We start from the raw sequence: 25,930 nt of genomic DNA on the forward strand, positions 1-25,930 counted from the left end.
CCCCTTCAATGCAATCTCTCCCTCTTAGGAGCTCCAACCTGCCTGTCACTCTATGGAAGCCACACTTAGCCTAGACATACTCACGCATTCTGGCCATCTTCTAAAGAGCTGCTCTTTCTCTCCACCTCATGACCTTTCACCTTGGAACCTTCAGGTATATGCCAGACCCCAGTGTGTGTGTGTGTGTGTGTGTGTGTGTGTGTGTGTCCAGAGGCCACATGTTAGCAACCAACCTCAAGGCTCTCTTCCAACTCCTATAGGAGGCAGGATACCTATATTTACAACACAGATTTCTCCAAGACTCCTATCCAATCCTTCCTTCCAAGCCTTTTGTGCTCATGCTGCGGCATTAGTGACATCTAAGAGAGACTCTTCATCATGAGCCTTTGGAAATACACATGGTCTCAAGGCCATCCCACTGCTCAGCTGAAGTCAATCAAACTACAATGCCAAGACCCAAACATCCATTTTAGCAGCTTCTTTCATACATCTGTGTGTCAAACTGAGGGAGTTCAGGAGAAGGGGGCGCAAGGGCGTTCTCGATGAAGTAAGAGGTACCACCCTCCCTGAGGAAGGAGACCAAAAAGAACTTAAGACTCATGGTAAAGGTTGGGTGTCTAGAATCTCTCTAGCATTCCTAGATCCCAAAATTAATACATTTAGGGTTGGATTCTGATTCTTGGGTAATAAATCCAAACACCGGAGGATGAGCTGATGGAGGGCAAGAATTAAAAAACATGAACGGCTCAGCTGAAGGAGGGGGCTGTGAGCTTTGAGGTAGCATCTGTGGTGTGTGTTTCAGTAGCTCTGCTAGAGTAAATGCTAGGAATACAGGACCTGGGACTGAAGCTTTCCCAAGCAAGGGAATCAAAGGATGGGGGTATGGAGGTGGGAGGGCTCGAGAAAACCTGAAGGAAAGGGGTCGGGGGTTGGAGCATCAGACGGTAGTGTGGGTTTAAAAGAGAGGACCGCCATGGTTGCAGAAAGGAAGGCCTGTTTTGTATTTGGATATGACTCTATAAAGAACATGGGAAATGGGGTGATCGTTGGCAGGAAAAAAAAAAGCCCTGGCTGCTTTGAGTCGTGGCAGCCTTGTGTTGATGGAGAAAAGAAGCCGGTCACATACATCCAGTGAATGAGGGATGCCAGGCTAGGTGAAGAGCGGGTGATGGTTCATAAGACAGAGGTCTGAGCCAAACACCTGGGGGTGAGCGTTGCTTTAGAGAAGAGGAACGAGTAGATGAACGAAGCAATGGGGCACCAGGTAAGCCAAAGCCCTGCCTCATCTGTGCAGAAGCAGATATGGGAATGACCTCAATGGAGATGATGAGAGGGAGACAGAGACCCAAGGAGAAGCCAGGATTGGCTGAATGGGATGGATAAAGGATGATTTGGGGAAGATAAAGGAAGTGTGTCTGTCAGGAAGGTGAAGCCCAGAGGAGGGTTTTGAAAGGAGATGGCCTAGTAGGAACCAAAAGTAAGAGGTACTGAGCAATAGTGAAATGAGCTCAGGGAAGCAGGGAAGAGGATGTGGGAAGAGAAAGCAGAGAGACTCAACACAAAGACTCCATATTGTTAAGGCCAAGAAAAATGGCGGTGCAGCTCCTGCCCTCAGACCTCCTTACTGAGGTGCTGCCTTAGCAAAGAGATTGTCACCTCCAGTTGGGATGACGAAAGGGAAGACTAGCCAAGTGAGTGTAGCTAGGGAGGCTTGCGCTCACTGGCACAGAGCTGAGGGGGCAGGCACCATTCCTTTCAGCAACTTGGCTGAGCAGGCTACCCAAGGTCTGCCATGCTCTCTGCATGCCCTAGGACCCCTCCAACCTCTGCTCTGCCATGGAAACCAGAAGATGGTTTCCTTAGATTATTTGAGAATTAAAGGAAATGTATTTGTATCCTCCGTGGTTTCTCCAAGGGACAGGCCTGGAAAACACAGCTGGTTTTCCTTCTTAATTAAAGGAAAATAAGTATTTAAAAGTACATTGCTAGATTTGAGGAGGAAGAAATTTTGGATCCAAGTAGTGATGATGGTAGCATACCATATATTAATGCCCTGAATTATATGCTTAAACATGACTACTAAGTTTTTTTAATTTATTTATTATTATGTATACAGTGCTCTGCCTACGTATACATCTGCAGACCATAAGAGGCATCAGATCACGTTATAGATGGTTGTGAGCCACCATGTGGTTGCTGGGAATTGAACTCAGGACCTCTGGAAGAGCAGTCAGTGCTCTTAAACACTGAGCCATCTCACCTGCCCCAACTACTAAGTTTTATGTGGTGTATATTTTACTACAATAAATATGCACATACATATGCAAGCCCACAATACACCCAAAAAATTTTAAAGAAATTATGGCTTACCTTTGTTAAAAAAAAACTGCAGCAACCAAGTGGGAAAAAACCTTAGTTCGTGAAAAGGGGGCTGTAATATTTAAGCTGCAGGGTTTGGACTTAATGCCCAGGGAGGTGAGTTCTGACCTACCACCAATGGGAGCTAGGATGGGGTTTTCTAAAATAGTCTTTGTTTTTATCCAAGGTTTACTGACTAATATCAGGCATACTAATTCTTTTAAAGTTTTATTTATCTTTATTTTATGTGTATGAGTATTTAGCTTACATACATGTACGTGCATAACATACCTGCAGTGCCTGCAGAGACCAGAAGAGGGCATAGGATCCCATGGAACTGGAGTTATAGTCAGGACCTGAGCTGCAGGGTGGGTCCTGGGAACCAAAGCCAGGTCCTCTGAAAGAGCAGCAAGGGTTCTTAACTGCTGAGCCACCTCTCCAGCCCCCAGGCATGCTAGTTTTAACTCTATATAATAATATATGATATGAGAAAGCATCAAAACTAAAATGATGCAAACTGGAGCCAACATGAAGGTTCAGCAATAAAGGTTCAGCAGTAAAGACACTTGCCACGGAGCCTGATGACATGAGTGACGCCTGGGACGGACATGATGAAATGAGAGAACTGACTTCTACAACTTGTCTCTGATAGCCATACATGTACAGAGAGGGGGGGAGGGAGGGAGAGGGAGGGAGGCATACATACATACATACATACATACACACATCCTTGCAATGCCTAGTTTTTCAAACATTGGTTCCCAATAAATAAGCAGAACCACAGTGTTAACAGTCCATTGAAACCAAAAGGAAAAGTCATTTAAAGTAACACTATGTCTCCAAATACGCAGCCTTATATTTACTTTCAGAGTCCTCTGAAATTAGGTTATAAATAGCTATTATGCTTCACCAGTAGAAGACAAGATGGTCTTCAAAGACGTGAAATTAACAGAGAAAACTAACAGCGCTGTCTGATGGCTTCTTTCCAGCCCAGCCTTCTGTAGGGGCAGGGGCTGGAGACCCAGAAAGACATGACTTGGAGCATAGTCTCAACTGATGCTCTGGAGAGTCTGTTCAGTCATTTTTGAGGCAACCCAGAAGGCAAGATGAGTGTGTGACTTCCGAGGCAGACACCGCAGTCACTGTCTGCTCAGAGGGAAGGGACAGCAGAGCCGCAGCTGCAACAGAGGGCACGTCTGTGTCTTCCGAGCTCTCAGTGAGAGATCAGCCTTGGACAGGGTTCTGGGCTCTGCTCGTTATGCCTTGATCTAAAAAACAGTGTCCCTAGCAGACCACAGCCTAGAGAAAAGTCACTTTGCACTCACTTCACTGTTGATAGTAACCATAAGGGCTGAGTGCCAAATAACTTAGTTGCAGTTAAATTCTCTGTATCTTGGGAGCTGGGAGCTAGAGGGGGTTGGACACAAGGAAGTGTAAGTCCAGACTTTGCCCTCAAACACTTTAAAAGAGACTCTGAGCACTTTGAGTACCTAGGGTGCCACCAGTGTACAGGTGTTAATATGTAATGACTATTTCAAGATGCCCTCCAGGGGTAAGGTATTAGCATCCAGTGATTATTTATCTAGATGTTACTAATCCAGATATCCCAAGTGTCCCTCTAAACCATTGGTTCTCAACCTGTGGGTCGAGACCATCAGAAAACACATATAGCCAGTGGTCTTAGGAACTGAGACACTGCTCGCTAGCAAAATTACAGTTATGAAGTCGAAACAAAAATAAATATATGATTGGGGGGTTCACATGAGCACCAGGACAGTTGAGGATTTACCCTAAGCTAAGAAGAATCTTGTGGCTTACCAGTTCTGCGTCATCTGTGTCCCACAGGAAGGAGCTTTCCTCATCAACACTAGGTTCCCTCTTCCCAAAGCCAGGAAAATCTTAGCATCAGAGGCCAAGACCTGAGGCCTGGGCATTATTGCTTAGCTGAACATAGTCTCGTTTGGAAGGCTAACAATCCCAGCGCAGTGCTGGTGACAGGGGCACTGTGAAATAGAAGACGACACCAGCCGCTGGGCATTCGTGCCAGTCCTGAGACCAGGGGGGCAAGAACCAGAGACAGTGGAATTTATGTTTTAAAAAAAGATAATAAGATATCAGGCAACAGATATTATATGGAGAAGTTTCATTTTATGAGCATGGGGAGAGAAGGAAAGGGGGAAGGGGGTACCCCAGAGAGACAGAGACAGAGAGAGAGGGAGAGAGAGAGAGAGAGAGAGAAGAAAGAGCTAAGGAGGGGAAGAGCGGGGTGAGAGAGAAAAGGAAGTAGGTAAGAGAGTAAGAGAGAGAGCCACGTGGAGGATTTGGCCTTTTATAATCTTGGGCAGGGCCACACCCCTATGGCAGATAGGTAATGACATCACAGGTAGGCAGGCTGAAACAGAATCCTAACAGTGGACAATGATGGTACTGGTATTTCCTAATCTCAGTGAGTCAGGTGTTCTCAGACCTGCCAGCGGTGGGGAGACAATATGAATGGCAGTCTTCGGTTTCCCCAACCTGCCCTGTGTTCTAGGAAAATACACAAATGGCCCTCTCTCTTGGAGGAAGAGCTTGATTTCCTTAAATAAATTAAAATTTTAAAATATCAGCCAAAGAAAATATAATCTATATGGTAATTTACCCTCAGAATAACTAATGAGGCATCACAGTCTATGGTGTGAGTCATGCCTCAAAGTAACTCCGAAACATATGAGGCACGCTTAGCAGCCAAACTGCGTCCAACTGTCCACACTTGGGAGCAATGTCTGCTCTCTTAGCTGGCTCGCATATACAGGATGAGAAGAAAAAAGCCCTGAGCCCAACCTTGAAGGAACCTATAGTCTCATAGGGTGACAGCTAAGAAGAGCAACGCTCTTATGTAGGGCACAGATGAGGGAGTGCCGAGCTGAGCCGGCATCCACGCTCTGCTTCCCTGAGCTGTGCAATCCGGGCCTGTTTCTGAACCTCTCTGAGCCTCCTATAAAGTTCCTGCCTATAAAGTAGAACTAATTGCATCCATCTCATGGTTAGGGCTGGCAGGGCAGGTGTGTGTGTGTGTGTGTGTGTGTGTGTGTGTGTGTGTGTGTGTGTAGGGGTTAGGTGAGTTGACATGTAAACGTGCCCAACACAAAGCCTGACTACCAGCTAATCTTATTCCTTGTTCCAGGGCTCTGTCCTAGGGAAAACAGTCCAAAGGGACCAGAGATGGGGGGTAGGGGGGTGTGGGGGAGATCCTGCTGCATGGATCTGCTCAGTCAGGAGCTCTCCTTTCCCGCCTTGCCTGCCCTGTGTCTATTGGGGCATCTTCTTTCAAGGGACCAAAGAAGGAGGCATGTTGGGGGGAAGCTTTCAGCCAGACCTTAGGAAGCAGAGAGTGAAGTGGGGTCTAATCTGCCAGGTCCCTGCCTAAAACCCTGCCCAGGTCTTATTATCCTGCACAAAGGTAACTCTCCAGAGAGTGGTCCTCAGTCTCCTAATGCTGCAACCCTTTAACGAGCTCCTCATGTTGTGATGACCCAAGCATAAAAAGAAATTTGTCGCTACTTTGTAACTGTAATTTTGCTACGATTATGAATTGTAATGTAAGTACCCACGTTTTCCCGGTGGTCTTAGGGTGACCCCTGTGAAAGGGTCATTCAACCCCCAAGGGGTCGAGACCCACAGGTTGAGAACCACTGCTCTAAGTTCTTATCTGTAAAATGGTGTTGGCAACACCCACCTCACAGACTCATGTTAGGAACTGAAAAGATAAAATACGACGCCACAGGCACTGGGAAGTCCCTCAGTCATCAAGAGGGGCGGTGGCCACCTGCTACGCTCATGGAGCTGTGGAGATGGTAGGAAGTGAGGATAGGGTGACAGGAAATGGAAGAGAAAAGAGGAAAAGTCAAACCTGAGGGGTGGCTTTACCTTCTGACAAACGCCTCTCAGACCCACAAAAGAGAGACCTCACTCCTTTAGGTGCTGGTCCCTTTTTATCTTATTTTCTTAAAAGGTACATGTGGGGGGGGGAGGCATGTGTGTGTGTATACACGTTGAGAAAGGAGTATATCCCCATGCGTGTGCGGAGGCCAAGGAGGCCGGCGGCAGTCCTGCTCTGTGACGAACTTTCTTATTCCCCTGAATCTTGCCATCTCCGTAAGGCTGACTGTTCAGTGACCTCTCAGGATCCACCCATTCCTGGGGCACAGCACTGGGGTTTCAGGCATCTGTGGCCATATCCAACTTTAATATGGGTGCTGGGGATTTGAACTCAGGCCCTCACACTTGGGCAGTGAACGCTCTTACCCACTGAGCTATCTTTCTGGTACCATGTTAGTTCTTCCTGACCCAGTCTCCCTTTGAGGCCTCATTTACTCAGCACAGTGGGGATCACGTTCCCCACTCCAGCATGGGTTCTGGAGGGACCAACCCACACTGAAGCCACAGCAGCAACGGCGACAGTGGCCATGGTAACAGCGACACAGAAACAGTGATCGTTTCTCTCCCTCAGGTGCCCCAGGAGGTGGCCCGTGGATGGTGTAAGGAGAAGGACATGCCTTACTTTGAAGTTAGTGCCAAGAATGACATCAATGTGGTACAAGCCTTTGAGGTTCTGGCCGAGCGGGGCTCTGATGAGGGTGAGTGATGCGGTGGGACTAGCCCAAACTGTCCTAAGCTGGGTCCTCAGGGTCTTCCAAAGAACATTCTATGGGTGGAAGTGAGAACATGGAGGGATAGGAGCATTCATCTTCTTCACTGTTCAGTGTTTGGATGGGCTTAGCAATTCTGCGACACAGATGCCAGAGGCATAAGTACCAGGGAGTAAGTAGTTAGCTTTGCAGTCTGGCCAGCTCCCACAATCCCTTGTGGGGTATCTAAAAATGTAAGTCCTGGGCCCGATGCCTGGAGATTCTAATTCAGTGAGGATTCGAGAAGTTGTCTCAAGGCCAGTCCTTGTTGTGGGATAAAAGTCTCATGAGACCAGGTGTTCATTTAGTCAAGAGGCATCCGCCACGTATAAGAGTTGTTGACAACCTCAGATCAAGCTTGCGTTGGGTGTGTCATGTGCTCCAGACACTGTGCAGGCGGCAGGAAACCATCAGACTGGGAGGAAAGACAAAGAAGACCATGAATGATTGCATGGTGGTGTAGACTTGGTGGTGGAATCCAGGGAGGGGGCAGCGTGCGTGTCCATGTGATGGGAGTGGCCACTGAAGGCTGCCTAGAAGCCACGGCGAGTTCTGCTTCTGTATGTTTTGATTTTTCTTTTTTAAGACAAGGTCTCACTATGCAATCCATGCTGAGCTCTGATTCACAGTCCCCCTGCCTCCACCTCCACAGTGTTACTGTCACAAGTGTATGTCACCATGCCCAGCTAATGGCAAAACTTGAACATACCAATGTGGAGTTTGAAAGTTTGGCACAAGTTGGGGCTCATCTGCTTACCTTGTTCTGCCACCTTGAACTAAGAGGGGTTCCTTAAGAGAAGGGGCCAGGCATAGTGGCGCACTCCTTTAATACCAGCACTTGGGAAGCAGAGGCAGTCAGATCTCTATGAGTTCAAGGCCAGCCTGATCTACATGGCAAGTTCCAGGACAGTCGGGGCTACACAGAGAGATCAAGTCCTGTCCTCATAGTTTCAGACATGTACCTGTCAAAGCATATGACTGCTCTGAGCCTCAGTTTCTCCATGTTTAAAATGAACACATCCCATCCCATAACCATTTCCTGAGCTATCATGTGGGGGCTCGAGATAAGAGCCTCGCTGCACCTAGGGGCTGTATAGAAAATAAAAACCAGAGGCCTGGCCCTGACTCTGGAGTCTCTACTGAACAGTGACTTGAGACAGCCCGGGTACAGTTCTGTCTAACAGGCAGGAGGCCTATGTTTAAACCAGTGTAGCACAGCTGTGGACACACAGAGGTGGTGCACACTGTTCCCACATTCACTTACATACAGCACTAGCTGTGGATGGGGCACTGTGCCATAGCTGTGGGACCAGCAAAACCCATGGCTGGAGAGAGCCTGGGTGCCTTTAAGAAAAAAAACCCTGGTCTACAAAGTGAGTCCAGGATGGCCAAGGCTACACAGAGAAACCCTATCTCGAAAAACAAAAAAACAAAAAAACCTTTTGGTATAGATAAATGGCTCCATGGTTAACTGTACCTTCTGCTGTTCCAGAGGACCCAAATTTCGCTCCTAGTACCCACACCAGGTAGCTCTGACACCTCTGGCCTCTGTCCTCTTTGAGCGCCATCTCTTGTGTGCACAAACCCACACAAAGACTCATGGCGCTATACATAATTTAAAACATAAAAATAAATCCAGAAGCAGCAGCAGCTATCTTTCTGTCTGTGTGACCCGTGACCTTGTCACCTGTCACCTCAACACCCAGGCAGAGGCAGGGGGATTGAGATTCTCAACCATGGGGAGACCCTAACTTTAAAAAAAGAAAAAAAAAAAACTATGGCCTTGAAGAACTCCCAACCTTCCCTGGAGACAAGGGATAGAGGCTCTTAGAGAGGGAGCCAGGTGGCACTTACTTCTCTGGGTTTTTGTCGTGACAGGAGTTTGGATAGTTGGCGGAGAGAAAAATAAAAGGTGGCCGGGAGGACATTGAACTGGTAGGGCAAGTCTCCCTACACCTGGGACAGGGACAGAGGGCCAGCTGGGCTCCTTCAGACAGCCAGCAAGAAGAGCAGGAAGGGCCCTGGGCACAAAGAATGATGGGAGCATTGGAATGTTTGTGGGGACAATATCTGCCAGGGGTGAGGAGTTAGCTGACACCATCTCTGCCTGGGCCTAAAACATCACCTCAAGCTGGGCGTGGTGGCGCATGCCTTTAATCCCAGCATTCGGGAGGCAGAGGCAGGTGGATCACTGTGAGTTCAAGGCCAGCCTGGTCTACAAAGCGAGTCCAGGACAGCCAAGGCTACACAGAGAAACTCTGTCTCGAACAACAAAACAAAACAAACAAAAAAACATCACCTCAGTTGTCCCTTCTGGGGAACAGGAAGTTATGCGTCCTGGCTGTAAATCAGGCCTGAGCTGCTCAAATCCTTCCGCTGAAATACCCTGGACTCCCGTAGAGAGGCAGGACAGAGAGGGAAAGGCAGAAGGCAGAAGGCAGGGCCTTCCCCTCCGGCCCTCAGGTTCCCAGCAATATCACAGAGAGAAGATGGAATGGGGGGCGGCAACCGAGACCCATTGAGTATCAGGGCTCTTTAGACCTCAGGTGTGACTAGTGACTCCTCTTTCCTCTCCAGTACCAAGGCACCACGGAGAGTCACCTCGCAGACTCCATCAAGCTCTCGCCAGGCCAGCAGCCAAGGAGAAGCTGCTGCTGATACCCGGTAGCCTCCTTTGGACTCCCACCATCAGCTGTGCAGGCCGCTAATTCCAAGCTCAATCCCACCAGCCCATACCCAGCCGGGAAGCGAGCCACTGCGCAGGAGAGAACGTCACAGGCAAAATCCTGGACCCAGAGAGAAATCACCGGAGTGTGGACAGCGGTGAAAGCTTTCCGCCTCCCCTCCCCCAACGGAGTCACTGCAGACTGGGCTGTTCCCCTGAGCCCTGCAAACTTAATAGCTTTGGATGGAAACACAGCTCTGCTTCCCTCAGCAGCCAGGCCAAGGAGGCAGGACGTGGACCACTCCTGGCTGGCAGAAGCCTACAGGCCTGAGGCTTCCCACAGCTTCTTCCGGGGAGAACTGAGGGAGCAAGACAAAAGCCATTGCTCCTGCTTCTCGGGAGCTCAAACAGCTCCCATAAGTGACCAGGCCTCAGTGTGCCTATCTGCCAAATTAGAATTCCCACGGTCCCCCATATCCCAGTGTGGTTTGAGGACCAGGAGCTCCAGTGAAATCCTACTTGCTGCTGTGGACACATGTTTACTCCTTTGGCAAGTGTTTTTGATGCCTTCTGTGTACATTGCACTTGTAACACATAAAACAGGAGTCCTGACCTCCCAGAGGCATACCTGGAGAGAGAGAGGTAGCTGCCACAAAGCAGCACCTAGGCCGGCAAGGAGGTGCTGTTTTAGACAAAGGGGTCCAAGAGGGCTTTCCTGTGGGTGTGGCTTTTAGGCTGACAGCAACAGGAAGAGTATGTCAGGATAGACAGGAGTGAGGCCAAGGTCCTGAGCATGCTATATCCCATGGGAAAGGGACTCAAACCTGCTGTCTCAGAGAAAGAGGCTTGGGTACCCTGATGATTTGATGACTGACCACCAGGGGGCAGAAGTGCCCTCTGTTTCCACGATGAGCTCAGTCCTGGGGACACTTGAAAAACTGGTGTTTCTGTCAAGAAGATGGTCGAAGCTTCTTGTTCCCAGGCTTTAGGAAGGTGGAATCTGGGTCAGTTGGGTAAGAATTCAAATGTCCTGGGTAAAAATTTCAGGACAGCAAATCAAAATCAGAGACAAATCCCAGAGTGAGGTGCCTGGAGACAGATGGATTCAGTGCCCTGTACATTTCAAGGCTGCAACCTGCTTTTTCTTCTAGCGTCACACAGCACAGATAGTGTGGCCCAGTCTGAAGGAGGTGGACAGGATGAACTCTCAGGGTCTTCAATGCTCAGGCCCGTGCCTCATGCCTACCACAGACATGACATTCCTGTCTCCACAGGCGTCTCCTGAGCTGAGGTGTTAGTCTCTAGGAAGCACTTGACTGCAAAGACCCACTGAGAGGCAGGCAGCCAAGGGACTTTGGGCCCATGTCTTTAACACACACACACACACACACACACACACACACACACACACACACACACACCTGCTCTGAAGTATAAAGCAGTTCACCAGGGCAACTGTCACAGGAACAGAGTGAGGCCCTAGCTCACCACTGTCTGTGTCCTTCAGAGATGAGTGCTGTGCCTCTCTCTCTCTCTCTCTCTCTCTCTCTCTCTCACACACACACACACACACACACACACACACACACAGTGTGTCTTTCCTCAAAGGGACTGTGACAGGCTGTAGGGGGTGTCAGGAGTGTGCCTCAGCATCACAATGAACATAGGGCCATATTTAAATGCACACAACAGCTAGTATGTGCTTCCTTTGTTTTCATCCTTTATGGGACAATAGTCCCTCTTGGTCCATGGTAGCAGTCTCAGTTACTCGTGGTCAACTATGGGCCAAAAATATTAAATAGCAAATTCCAGAAACAAACAACTTACAACTTTCAAGTCACACGTCATTCCAAGTAAGTGCAATGAACCTCTTTGCCATCCTACCTGGGCCAGTCATTCCTCTATTCAGTGTATCGAACCCACCAGTCACTTTGTAGCTGTCTCCGTAGTCATATCAACTGTCACCACTTCAAATGCCTCTATCAATAGCAGCCTAAAGTTATGCCACCGTGCCTACGTCACCATCTCATCTCACAGATACGGTGTCATCTTATGTCATCACAAGACTGTAAGGCGGAAAATAGTACAATGTTTTTGAAATACGCATTTACGTGATTTTATCATTGTGCAGTCTCATAGTCATTTATTTTATTATCAGTTCTTGTTTTTCTCTTGGCTGTACCTAATTTATTCATTAAACTTGATCATAGGCATGTGTGGATAAGAAGCACAGTGCCTGGAGGGGTTGATGCTGTGTGACTTTAGGCATCTATGGAGGGTCCTGGAGTGCTTCCTTGTTAAAAAAAAAAAAAAATATATATATATATATATATATATATATATATATGTATGTATGTATGTATGTATACATATATATCAGCATTTATAAGTCAGCATATTACAATGTGCCAATGATGTTAAAGGGCAGGCAATAAAAGCTGCATCATTTCTGGGGCCTTGTAATAAAAGGATCTTATTCAAAAATTAAGAATTTCAAAACAGCAACAACAACAGCACCCAGCACTGACAGTGAGCCCTCCTGGAGGACAGGTCACCTGCTCAGGAAGTGGTCCTGAGAAAATGCTGAGCTTCCAGCTAGAGTGACAGAGCTCTGGCCTGGCCCTGCTGGATACTGCAGCTTAAAGAGAAGGCTCTGCCTCAGCCTCATGGAGTCCATGACGCACATTTTGTATTCTTTTCATTCAGAGCCCGGACTGAATATTCCAAATGGGAACAGGGCCTGTGGGCCTGGAGACTCACAAATCTCCTACTACAACTGGGAGATGCGCCGATGAGTCCTCAGGGGCAGAGTGAACTGAGCTGACGAGCCACAAGGGCTCCCTGTGAGCTGCCCGCAGCCCCACCATGACTCCGAGTTGGAGGCTGGCCCTTGGTGTCCATGCCAGCAGGCCCACCACAGTGGCACCCGCTGGAGGCCCAGGCTGGGCTTACGGCAACACATCCCCAGTCCTCTTCACAACCATCTCTTTAAGAAAAAGACCTAAGTCAACAAGATCCTACTGACCCTTCCCACCACAGGCTTGCCCGGGGGGCAGCGGGGAGCACCCTACACTGCTGCTGAAGGGTGAGAGCCCAGGCCAGGACTCCAGTGGCATATAACCTTGGGGCTTGGGGGAAAAAAAAAAAAACAAAGCCAAATCTTATCACTACATAAACCAGGCTTGGACAGCTAGGCCCCAGACTGCCCGAGGGGACTTGGGTAAATGCCCACTTTTCCTGCTGTTTGCTCCCACATTAACAGAGCTCTCCCACTGGTGCCTAGTTGGTGGCTTCTCTATCCCTCAGCCACAGGCAGGCTCTACCTGCATCAGATACCCCAGCTCCAGCACCCCAAGTGTCGCCTGGTTTATAGTCAAAGTCTGGGGGAGGCCCATAGCAACCTCTTGCTGCTCTCTTATCGCAGTGACCAACATCAGCTCTACTGGGACAGAAGAGACACAGATGGGGACTTCTATGGCTTTTACTTACCCTCCCCTTCCTCCCCCAGTACACAGCAATGCTGAGGAGCCATTGGCACTCCATACATAAGTTAGCTGTGGAATAAATGGCACCTGCTATTGTTACGCTTGTCTCCTTGAAGGCAGGGCTTACTTTTGGTTTTGTTTGGGGGGGAAGGGGTGGTTTTTATTGTTTGAGGGGTTTTGTCTTTTGTTGTTGTTGTTGTTGATGATGATGATGATAGTGATGATGATGCTGATGCTGATGATGATACATAGCTTTTAACTTGGTCTTCTGCCTCAGACTCTCAGTCTCTAGGGAGGCCATGTTTTGACTCATCATTTTAAGCCCTCCCCTTAGCGCTCAGCTTTATACATTGGTAGACAGCAGAGGATAAATGAAGATTAATGGAAGACAATGGATTATTACACATTTTTAAATAAATAAATACATATATAGGTCTTATTAAGACCCAAACTTCATTACCCTTTTTTCACCATTTCTGTTTAATTGTTTGAGAAATTCATGAGCCCATATAATGTGTTTTGATGAAACTGAACCCCATTCCCTGCCCTTCCGCTCCTCCCCATGTGCCAGCCTCACTTTTCTCTCCTAATTTACTGTGCTTTCTCTTTAAAACCCCTTGAATCCAACTAGGGCCACCTGTATGTGCATGATTGTGGATGCATCTGTGGAGCCTGGGCAGCCTTCCAGTAGCTGCATCCCTGACGAAAACCGACTCCCCTCTCCCCCAACAGTTACCAACTTCCCGGACTCCTCAGCTAGTGAAGAGACTTCATGAAGTGCCCTCCTCCACCCCTGAGATTTTTAAGCTGGCTTGATCTTGTACATGCAGTCATAGCTACTTTTAATCCATGGTGCACTGGTACTTGAGAATTCAGTGGCAGAATCATGTCTATAATTCCTTATCTATTCTACCATAGAAAGTTTGCATAACAGATTTTACATAAAGAGAATTCCGGAAGGATAGGTGAGAAATTAATAAAGTGAGTCACCTTTCTTAGGAGAGCCTGGGCAAGTAGGAGCAAGCCTTTCCAAAGTATAGTCCTTCACTTTGAATTTCCAACTCTCTAGATGGATTACTCAACCAAAATTTAAAAGGAAGGGAAAAATAAGTACTGGAGGAAGAGAGGGTGGCAAAACCTAGAGAGGAGTGATCAGAGTCCGCTGGGACAGCCATGGCCTCATGCCAAGGCTGATGAACTGAATTCTAGTTAGAGAAAAGGGCACGAGTATAAAACTCTCCAAGTCCGCATGCAGTGGCACAAATGCCAAGCTTCCCGCACGGCAAGATCACCATGGTTGTTCTCAGCTCTCCTGGGTCAGAGCAAAAGTCAAGTTACTCCGAAGGGTCGGTCAATAACAGCACATGTTGCTAAGCTCGGAGGCTCAGCTCCGAGATAAACTATCAAAAGTGTGCCGTGCTCTGTGAATTACCACGTAAGCGATATGCTTAGATAGCTGCCAAGGTCACACGCAGGACTTTGTAGTCAGTTCGCACCTTGGCGCCCCCTCTGTGCCCAAGTAGCCCTTCAAAAGAATCTCCTTCCGTTTTGTTTCGTTTACTTTTGAAAGGTTTGTTAACTTCCCATGAATGAGTGTTTTGCCCGTGCGCACGCGCATGCATCACATGTGTGCCTGGTGCCTGAGAAGATCAGAAGAAAGGTTCGGAGAGCCTGGAAATAGGGTTCCAAATAGTCGTGAGCCACCACATGAGTGCTGGCAAATGAACCTTGGTCTTCCGCAAAAGCAACAGTACTCTTAACTGCTGAGCCATCTTTCCAGCTGCTCCCACTCTTCAGTTTTAAATAGAAGGAGGCACAAACTATTTGTGTGTGTGTGTGTGTGTGTGTGTGTGTGTGTGTGTGTGTGTGTGTGTGTGTGTATCAAACAAAATGGATCCAGAGGCACAGTAATTCCATCCCCACCCCCCACTCCCCAACCCCCCACACACAACATACTCCTGCTGAGTACAGCAAAGGACAGGATCAAAAGTTTGTGGCATTGTAACAGGAAAAGAAAAAAAAAAAATTGAAATAGCCTAGATAACCTTCTGAAGAAAAGCAGGTAAATAAAATGTGATGTAGTCCACAGTATGACATCACTCTGCAGGTCCAGGACAACCAAGATAACACAGAGAAATCCTGTCTCGAAAAACTAAAAAAAAAAAAAAAAAGAACACCTCCCCCCCAAAAAAGTCTAGGCAGCTATGTAACCAAAACATGAGTGGGGCTCAGGAGGAGGGAGAGCGGGGTAATGTGACTGGAGAGACACAGGAGGTGACTAGGCTGAGTGGAGATGTTGAATCCTTCCAGATGGTGGTGAGGTCATTTTATCAAGAAGCATTGAGTCTTAGGTGGGTGTTAGCACATAGAGCTTTCCATGACTCAAATATTCCAATTTCAAAACCTTCGCTGCACCCTGAGCACAGGAGTCACACAGCTGTGTGTGTGTGACATGCCTAGCACATACTAGGTGCTCAACAAATGGTTGTGATAAACAGTTATGGGACATGTGATTTTGTTTTGTGTTGTGAGACAGAGTCTCTGCATGTAGATCTGACTGTCCTGGAACTTGCTATGTAGATCAAGGCGTCCTTGAATACCTTGCCTCCCAAGTGTTGGAATTAAAGGCGTACACCCCTTATACTCTGGCTTGGTGAGGATCCTTGTTTTAAGTCTATGCGTGAGGAATAATACATTATGTTTAGTGTGGAAGGTCTTAGCTATTTGGGTTTGATTACAGAAACTAACACTCTCTAATGAAAAAATAAATGTTTGTAACTTCAGTCATAGCCTGGGATCTCCACGGTCCAGTAAGGGAAGGAGAAATAAAGGATGAACGAATGAATGAGCAAACAAATGAACAGGTTAGTGGATTTTTTTCCCTACCTTCACACCTTCTTCCCTGTATAAAGTCTGTGATTTAAATTCTCTGGTGATCAGGGTGATAACTTGAAATTTGAGTGTGATTCAATACTCACAGAATCCGGAACCAAAAGTCTGAGAACCGCAGCCCAGAGAAGATACAGTCTCCCTCTTCCAAACTAGACCACAGACCCCTGGGTGAAAGACTCTGCTTGTCTCCTCTCTCCCTGTGACACCTGCCGCAGACCTGGGTCCTTGACAGCTGCTCATGAAAACAGCTGTTTATTGAGAGGCAAGGCCATCAGTCAGCTGCGGGGGAACTCCAGTGGACTGGCTGGAATCTGTAGTTTTTTCCTCGACGCTGAATTGCCAGGAGCCTTGGTCTCGCCTATGTGAACAGTCCATGGTCAGAGGGGAGTATATGGATTTGCAAACCCGGAAAAGGCTGATAAACTTATCCTATTTCAGAGTAGCCACGAGCAGGGACCTACCTTGAGAGTCACGAGCAAAGCAGCCACCTGCTAAATCACAATTGTGTGACCTTGAATAGACTCTTCACTCCCAGATTCAGTTTTCTGCTCTGTGAAAGGGTAGTGACTGTTGCTTGCTGATTTCACAAGGCTCTATAAAAATTATATATGTGTGTGTGCGTATATGTCCGGGATATCTGGTCAGAACAGGTCCCGACTCAGTTTAAGTATGAAACACAGTGTACTCTTTACAATAGTGATTACCACTTGATTATATATTTATATATAAAATCTTTAAAAAAAATCTTGGACACATGCTGGTGATTAAGAAGCCATGAGCTTTTATACCACAGTTATGGAAAAAGAACAGCAGGTTTGGGATTAAGGTAGTAATTTGGGAATCAGATGAACGCCGAGGCTTACAATATGCACCAGGCACAGTTCTGAACAGGCCTCGAAAATACCATAAACTGGGTATATCATTGTTCTGATAAGCTGGGGGGCGGGGGGTGGGAAGTGGGGCACAGGGAAGCTGAGTAACTTCCAGGACTTGCGTAGTGTGTGGCAAGGCTGAACCCCTCCCTGGCTAACTTGCCTCCTGATTGAGAGGCTCCAAGCCCAGCTCTGCAACACACCGCTTCTCTCGTCCAACTCCATTTGTTTTTCCACATAGACTAACAGAAGATTTAGTCCATAAGGCACTGGGCGGGGAAGCAAGCACAAAGCAGAGTGCCCTGGCGCCAGTGTTCTAGAAACCGCATAGGGCCCCACATACTCCAGTGCTAGGGAAGAGGAATCAGGCATAACAGGGGGAGGGCGAGGTGGGGGGAGAAGTGTCACCTGTGCCACCTTGTCAGCCTCTGCCGAAACCTGTCCTGCTGACCTCAACAGCTCCGGAGGTGATGAAGAGAGCCAGATGTAGAATGCTCCATAAACTGCAAAGTGCTGAGCCGGTGGCCAGATTCTAGAGTTTGCTTGTCTTACCACTTTATTCTTGTCGCATTTGGTCATATACACTCATGGTGACTTCTTCATGGCTTGGAGATCTGTCATTTGACAAACTGTACATCCGGGGCAGAGCAGATCCTGGCACAGCTTAAGCAGGAACTACAGTGTTCTTAGTACATTAATGACCACCACCTGATGAGCTCCCACTAGTGCCAGACACTGACAGACACAAACATGGAAGTTATTACTGGCCCTGTCCAGAGAGGAACAGAGGCTGAGAGAGGTGAAAGGCTTGTGGGTCACTGTCCATCAGTGAGTGACAGAGCCACCACTAGAACTCTCTGACTGCAAAATCTATGATCTGTTGCCTATCCCAGCCTGTTCACACTTTTTCATTCATTCGACAAGAGCTTCTTAGATGAGTGTAGTAATGCATGCCAATTGTCCAGTGATGGAAGGAAGAGGCAGGAGGATGCTAATTTCAAGGCCGGCTTGGGTTAAATAACAAGACACTGTCTCAAAAAGGGCTGGGGAGCGGGATGTAATGGAGAAATGGCTCCACAGTTATGTGTTCTTACGGCCCCTCCAGAGTTCAATTCCCAACACCCACATTGGGTAGCTCACAACTGCCCATAACTCTGCCACCTCTGGCCACCACGGGCACTCACGTGCACATAGCAACCCCTGCACATGCACATGGTTAAAAACAATAAAATAAATGCCTTAAAACATGTGTGTGTGCATGTTTCTCGAGTATCTGCTATATTCTAATATTCTGTGCCAGAAAATGTCACCATCTATACGGGAAACAGAATAGATAGGTCGCCACATAAGTGAGACAAGTGTCATTGTTTTTTACTAGGGGCCCTACCTAGGCTGGGAGCTAGAGGAGGATTCTGGGAGCAGAGAATATTGCTGCCAATCCTGGACCAGGTGAGGAAACACTGGCCTTCACTGTCTGGAATCCCTGGAGAAAGAGCAAACATGAGCAAAGGAACTGAGTGTGAAGTTGTTGGGCAGGCTCCCAGGCAAGAGAGAGGAGCCCAGTGGATAGGAACAGAAATAATAAGACAGAGACAGGGCCAGCTGAGAGGGATGTCTTAGTTAGGGTCTCTATTGCTGTGACTAAACACCATGACCAAAAAAGCAAGTTGGGGAGGAACGGGTTTATTTGGGTTACACTTCCACATTGCTGTTCATCATTGGAGGAAGTCAGGACAGGAACTAAAATAGGGCAGGAACCTGGAGGCAGGAGCTGGTACAGAGGCCACGGAGGGGTGCTGCTTACTGGCTTGCTCCTTGTGGCTTGCTCAGCCTGCTTTTTTTTTTCCAAGACAGGGTTTCTCTGTGTAGCCCTGGCTGTCCTGGACTCACTTTGTAGACCAGGCTGGCCTTGAACTCACAGCAATCCGCCTGCCTCTGCCTCCTGAATGCTGGGATTAAAGGTGTGCACCACCACACCTGGCTGTCAGCCTGCTTTCTTATAGAACCCAGGACCACCAGCCCAGGGACGGCCCCACCCACAATGGGCTGGACCCTCCTCCATCAATCACTAATTAAGAAAATGCCCTACAGCTGGACCTTACGGAGGCATTTTCTCAAATGAGACTCCTTCCTCTCTGATGACTCTAGTTTGTGTCAAGCTGACATAAAACCAACCAGTTGAGATGAAAAGGACGGCTGCACCCACACCACAGAGGGCCTGGCACACTGGGGAAGAAGGCTCTCCAGACAGTAGGGCAATGTGGCCTGATTTTAGAAGGATATTATTGCTTTGGTGGAGTAAATTCATGATGGCTTTAATAGTATGGACGTTTACTAATAACAATTATGACAATATAATATTTAAAAAAAAAAGACTGGAAAACAAGAAAGAAGGAAGGAGAAGGCTTTGAGATGCTCTCATGAAATCAGGAGGCAGAGATGGTTGGAGGTGGAACAAGTCCTTCAGCCAGCAGGGACTCGCTAGCAGGTGTTTCTCTTCAACTGAAACAAGCCTCATTTGTCTTCTATACAATGATCATTGGCGGTGAGTAGAAAAACCAGATCAATTTCCATGCCTTTCTTGTGAGAGAGGCCAGAGTTCTTCTCACCCCCCCTCACCCCCCCCCTCGAGGAGAGCGTCCTTGCGGAGGCCAAAGGCAGGGGTCTTGTGGTGTGGTTATTGCTGGTATGTAAAGCCAGTCCCTTCTCCCTGAAGCTGGGATTCAAGGTATAACCCAGGCTCTGCGGTATCAGTTGAGTCCTGAGGGTTCTCGCTGGGTGGCTGCCTCTGGGAAAAGAAAGGCATCCTGGGAACATCCCTCATGCCTCAGGATTCTTGCACATCCTAGAACTGGAAGGAATTCCTGAGAGCTGGCCAAGGCTGGCCAGAGAGCTATCCTGCCCTTCTCCAACTCAGGCATCTACATTCCTTCTCTTCCTGTTTCCTTCATCGTGTCTCTACTGTCCTTTTTTTCCTACAGAGGAGGAGGTACATGACATCTGAGGAAGCTACCCAGACTCAGAAGGTGTCTGGCAGGGTGGTACATCCCCGTAATCTCAGAACTTGGGAGGCTGACGTGTCATGAGCTCAAAGATAGCCCGAGACAAGGCCTTGTCTTATAATAAAAATAAACTAAATTTGTTTAAGTCCGATCGAAAGTTAGAACAAGGAGGAAATTATAGGAAGGAAAACATTGCATTGGGAAAATTCCAGAAAAACGAAATAATCCTACCTAAGCAAATTATACCATATTATACAAATTTATGTGAACCAGCTGCAGTTCTTTCTCTTTATTTACAAACCCCCAACTTTGAGCCCCTGGAAGAATCTAGAGAAAAGGCAATTCCAAGCAGGAGCCCCATGGCTAATGCAAATAAAAGCTTGAGGAATGGAGGTCTCCAATCTTCCTTTGGTCTGTTCCTTTCTCGCTATAAACCACCCTTGGGAAGGACTTAGGAAAACCCCTCTACCAATTACCTCCAGCAAAGAGTCGGTCCTTGTGACTGAACAGAACGTTTATGTGTCAGATGAGACGAGTGGGCAGATTTAAATGAGGGAAGAGCTTAGAATAGACTCCTGCAATACAAGCTCTCCCCCCCCCCTTTTTTAATTAATTTATTCTTGTTACATCTCAATGGTTATCCCATCCCTTGTATTCTCCCATTCTTCCCTCCCTCCCATTTTCCCCTTATTCCCCTCCCCTATGACTGTTCCTGAGGGGGATTACCTCCCCCTGTATATGCTCATAGGGTATCAAGTCTCTTCTTGGTAACTGGCTATCCTTCCTCTGAGTGCCACCAGGTTTCCTCCTCTAGGGGACATGGTCAAATGTGAGGCACCAGAGTACGTGAGAAAGTCATATCCCACTCTCCACTCAACTGTGGAGAATGTTCTGACCATTGGCTAGATCTGGGTAGGGGTTTAAAGTTTACCGCCTGTATTGTCCTTGGCTGGTGCCTTAGTTTGAGCGGGACCCCTGGGTGAGCTAGAAATTATCATAATGAGTGAGTTAACCCAGAAGCAGAAAGACCCAAATGGTATATACTCACTTATATCTGCATACTAGCCCAAGGGACATGTCCCACGAAAGCCTTCACTTACCAGGAAACTGGGACAGAGGGGAGGACATCCTATTGGGACTCTAGATGAGAGAAGCATGGGAGAATAGCAAAGTAGAAGGATCCAGAGGGTCCTAGAAACCTATGACTACAAGCTCTTTATGCTAATTAGCATACAAGCACAACTCTTGTCCATCTTCTTGGTCCCCAGATATAAAGGAGATGAGCAAAGAGAAAAGAGCGGGAGGGAGGCAGAGGGGAGAGAGGCCTAAGAGGACTGGCTGACCTTCATTCTCATTTGCATATCCAGACACAAGTGACCCCCAGCAAAGGACAGCTGACAAGGCAATCCACACTCCATAGAGAGAGAGCTGCTGATCAAAGCATGGGGCCTGGGGGACCTGGGAGTACAGAAAATGTTGCCTGTGTCTCTGGGCTTGCGAGGCAGGTGTTATCCCTTTCTGCTGGCCCCCTACCTCCCAGGGGGGTGCCTCTCACCACCTCTCTCTCAGTATGGTTTGTCTCCTTCCACACCATTATCTCTCACAATTGCTGGCACACTGCCACACCCCCAGTGTCCTCCAAGCTCTTGCCTCTCTTCTTGTCGGGAGGACTAGCTCCTCTTTGGTCAGCTCACAATGCTCCTCTACATCCTTTGTTGTCTCTGTTTGCATCAAATATTGAAGCTCTCTCCTGAAACTCATTAGCAGGCCGTCAGGACAAAGGCTTTCCCTGGTCTCCAGGACAGACCGAGTGCCAGGATGTGGCTCACAGCTTCACCTGCCGCCTCTTCTCCAGTTACCTACCGCCCAAGGGAATGAGCCACAGAGATGACAGGGCAGTAAGCAGAGCAGCTGCAGAGGTGCCCACACCTGGGGCTGCCCACTAAAGAGGAAATGGGCGCTGAGCACCCTTGGGGATGAGCCCGCATCACCACAAGTGCTTCGAACATGAAAGGGTCAAAGGTCAGAGCGTAGGACAGCACTGGGCACGCAGTAGCAAAATGCTGTGTTACTTTGCGGTCACTCCACTGCCCACTTGGAACATCCCTGGCCCCATCACCCCCAGTCTACTTTGCAGGGCTCTTTTACCATGCCCTAAATCTCAGCCTAGACCTCATCTCAAGACAACCTTAAGGGACATCCTTGCCTCCAAAATTGAAATATCCTTCAGTCCTTATATCTATTATTGTAACTGCCACTTGGTTCCTGCTTCCTGCTCCTGGCCAATGCCCTGGCCTCTGAGCTCTCATGTGCAGTTCAGGACTGTGTCTGCACAGCTAGCACAGATCTTCAACATGGCAGAAAAACATGGCTGAACTGATGAGTAAGTACATGAATGCGTGATTGAATGAAGGAGTGAGTGGATAAATAAATGAGTTAATAAGTGAGTGAATGAGTGTGTGAGTGAGTGTGTAAGTGAGTGTGTGAGTGAGTGTATGAGTGTGTGAGTGAGTGTGTGAGTGTGTGAGTGTGTGAGTGAGTGTGTGAGTGTGTGAGTGAGTGTGTGAGTGAGTGAGTGAGTGTGTGAGTGAGTGAGTGTGTGAGTGAGTGAGTGAGTGTGTGAGTGAATGAGTGAGTGTGTGTGAGTGAGTGAGTGTGTGAGTGACTGAGTGTGTGAGTGAGTGAGCGTGCGAGTGAGTGTGTGAGTGTGTGAGTGACTGAGTGTGAGTGTGTGAGTGACTAAGTGAGTGAGTGAGTGAGTGAGTGAGTGAGTGAGTGAGTGAGTGAGCCATGCCCATTCCTGAGTCCTCAGAATTCTCAGTCCAATGGCGTTAGGTTATGCATGGCCCAAGGAAAAGGACCTGGCCTTCCGTAGACATCTCAGTTGATGGACACAGTACTGTCCTGAACTTCCCCAACTACAGGGCCCTGTGTGAGTCTCAGAATCAAGCCACGCCTCCATTCCTTCATGTGGCAAAGGCAGGAGCAGCACTGGGAAGATGACTTGAGCAGGTCTCTGAAGGGGCAAAGACGGTGGGTGTACAGAGTTGAGCAGGCGTGTAATGCAGAGGGCGCAGCATGGCAGCAGGGTGAGCAACATCATGAGAAGAAACAGAAGCGTTCTTCAGTCACCCAGCTGCCATCTTGTCACAAGCACTGTGTGAGAGGGGACATGGGACTAGTCTCCAGGATCCTAGGCTCGAAGCTTGAGAGCCTGAGAGCCACTGTCAGGCCATGCTGCCCCTACTTGCGTTGTCACTTTCCCAGTGACTAAAAGGAGAGACTTTGCCAGGCTGTCGTAACCCCGACTGGAAAGTTACTCAGTTCTCTTCCCTTAAGTGTCTTCCTGTGTGATGTCACAGACTAGGAGGCTCAGATGAGGCAAAGAACATTAAGCACCTTCATTCTCCACTGTCACATTTTGGGGGGCCACAGGTCATCTCCCCATCTGGAGCCCCAGTGGCTCCAGAACTTATGTGAGGTTATTTGCGTCTTGGAACCCTTGAGCACAGACCTGGAATGCCCAAGTTTCTGCTCCTGTCTCCTTGTGACTGGGCTTGATTCTTTCTTCACTGTTCCATGTATACAGTTCCAGGCCACTCTACAAGGTGACAACAGGCACCGGAAGTACTGCTTTATAGATACACTGAGAGGAGGGGTTCTCATGGGCTCCTCAAAGGAGCCTGAGTTTATGTAGCACCTGAGAGGTCAGGGTTCGAGTGGGGACCAAAGTGACCGTAGGAAGCACAGGGCTAAAGGGAAACACCACATAGGCCTGGCCAATTGGACTGGACCAGCTATTGTGAATCAGGAGCTCCCCCTCACAAGCCTGTAAGAGCTCTAGTGATACCTGGGTTGCTCATCTTGGCCATATTACCGGCCTTTGACTCATGTGGGAGGCTCCTGTGAAAATGTAGTGGCATACTAGAATGCTGGCAGCGGGTCAGCTTTCTAGCGGTGTGTGTGTGTGTGTGTGTGTATGGACCAGTTAACACACGCAGGGACCTCAAGGGGGAAGGAAGGGAATGCCACAGAAGGGCTTTCCAGCCTGCCGGTCACTGCCTTCCACTCCCAACTGATCCCAAACACATCCTCTCCTCCTCTCCCAACTCTCCTTGGGGCCCAAGTCAGCCTTGGGCAAGAGCTGCACCTGTGCGTGCCAGCTGGGTAGCTAGCCCTGGATAGGGACAAGGAGGCTGGCCAGGCAGGCGGGAGATGATCTTCTGCGTGACCTTCAGCACGTGAAGGAAGGATCCAGGGTCCCTCGTTCATTGTTCTCAAGCCTAAACTGACCAAGTGCCAGGCAGGCAGGTAGTAGACCCTAAAGCATGTCAAGTAACAACTGAATAAACTACCCACCAAAAACCAAAGAATAGAAATCTTCTATAGTCTTCTTCCCCAACCAGGGCCAGTGCCTCACAAGTTATTTCTCATGGAACCGCCTTCCTTTCAGCCATCCTTCAGTCTCCAATTATTTGGTCAGAAGTCTAATATGGCTCCCTAAGTTTCTGTATGGTGAGGAAATGCCCCCTCACTCTTTTCTGGGCTTAGTAACCCTAAAAAGGATCTTCCCTTGCTTCCTCACTCTCCTTTGGCCTTCATCCAGGTCCTTGCTCGGCTTTCCTCTTTAGACAAGAGCCTTGCCTTCCTGCTTGGCTTGTGATAGGAGAGGGCACGGGAGAAGTGGGCTGGGAAACGCAGCAGACCCAGAGGTGAGAAAGCAGTTTTCTGCTCCGAGGGCATTCAGCCAGGGAATTGTTTCCCAGCTGCGTTTCTGCTCACTCAGCCAGTCTTATCACACCGCCACCGACCTGGGACTCCTTCCTGGCATCCGAGGGGACCGATCCTCTCTAGCGAGGAACAGTGTCACGATCTCAGGCAAGGGCTGGAAACTGATTGTCCCTAAGAACTGTGAGGAACTTACTAGAATGCAGGCACCTAAGCTTCACACCCCACACTGAATGCATGATGCTCGGGTGAGGATTACCTGGCACATTCTAATCAAACCCCCAGAGAAGGCTGGCGATCGTGGGCTAGCAAGTCAAAGGGTCTGACGAGATCTAGGCCACCCACCCATAACAGGCAAACAGAGGTGGGGACAGTGTGGAGCCAAAACCTTGGCAATGGCCACCAGAGAAAAGTAAAAGCCTTTTCCGGCATCTCCAACCCAGGGCCCAGAGGTGCAACAGCCAGCGGGAGGAAGGGAGAAAAGACTCAGAGAAGAGACGAAAAGACAGCCTGACAAAGCTGACCTGCTTCCCCGGTGACAGAGGGTCCACTCAATCCCGGAACACCAAACAGAGACTGGATGTCTAGTTCATAAAGATACCTGATTTCACGGCAAAGCAGGCCAAAGGCAGAGTAATAATGGCTGACTTCCACCCCAAGAGAGGGCCCTTAGTGACCTATGGGGTCCTCCCTGTGTACCACAAGCTCTGCCTCCCAGTGTCTCAGGAAGCCCCTGGGGCCCCCCTTTACCTCCAGTACCCCATCAAGGCTTAGGCTGAGCAGCAACACCGCTCCAACCCATTAGCTCTACAGTCCAGATGCCTAGATTCAGTCAGCTTCTACATGGACATGGGCCAGCGCATCCCTACCTCAGGGTAGCTCTGAGGTAGTTAGGCAACCTGTATGCAGAAGCCTGGCTGTGCTGCCAACCAACCTCATCCATAAAGTGGACTCCTACCTCCTTGTGAGGTCTGAGTGAAACCACTAGCCACTGACTTCCAGTTAAACACGTCGCTAATCAGTCTTCCTCTGGAGTGGAGCAGCATCCAGGAGCCCTACACTGTCTGCTGAGTACCCCTGGGGATCGCAGCAATGAATAGCATAGCCCAGCAAAGCCCAGGGTCTGTGGCTCCCAATGGGGTCTACCCTGGACCTCACCACTGAGCCACTGATCTGTGCTCTAACGGGAAGCAGACACAAAACCAAGGAATTGATCAGTCATTGCACAAGATGCTATAATAAGGCTAGGTAGGGGCTG

The 25,930-nt window shown here is 48.6% G+C and overlaps 1 protein-coding gene across 1 annotated transcript in view; it reads left to right on the plus strand.

The window, feature by feature from the left end:
* Nucleotides 1–9,743, plus strand: part of Rab7b (RAB7B, member RAS oncogene family) — a 46,363-nt gene extending 36,620 nt beyond the window's left edge. Inside the window, 3 exon segments of the mRNA XM_051147350.1 lie at nt 6,851–6,964; nt 6,966–6,977; nt 9,606–9,743. Coding sequence (XP_051003307.1) covers nt 6,851–6,964; nt 6,966–6,977; nt 9,606–9,686 — 207 coding nt within the window. The 3' untranslated portion in view covers nt 9,687–9,743.
* The last annotated feature ends 16,187 nt before the right edge of the window (nt 9,744–25,930 follow it).

The sequence above is a fragment of the Acomys russatus genome, chromosome 6 (assembly GCF_903995435.1).
Source record: "Acomys russatus chromosome 6, mAcoRus1.1, whole genome shotgun sequence".
NCBI lineage: Eukaryota > Metazoa > Chordata > Mammalia > Rodentia > Muridae > Acomys > Acomys russatus.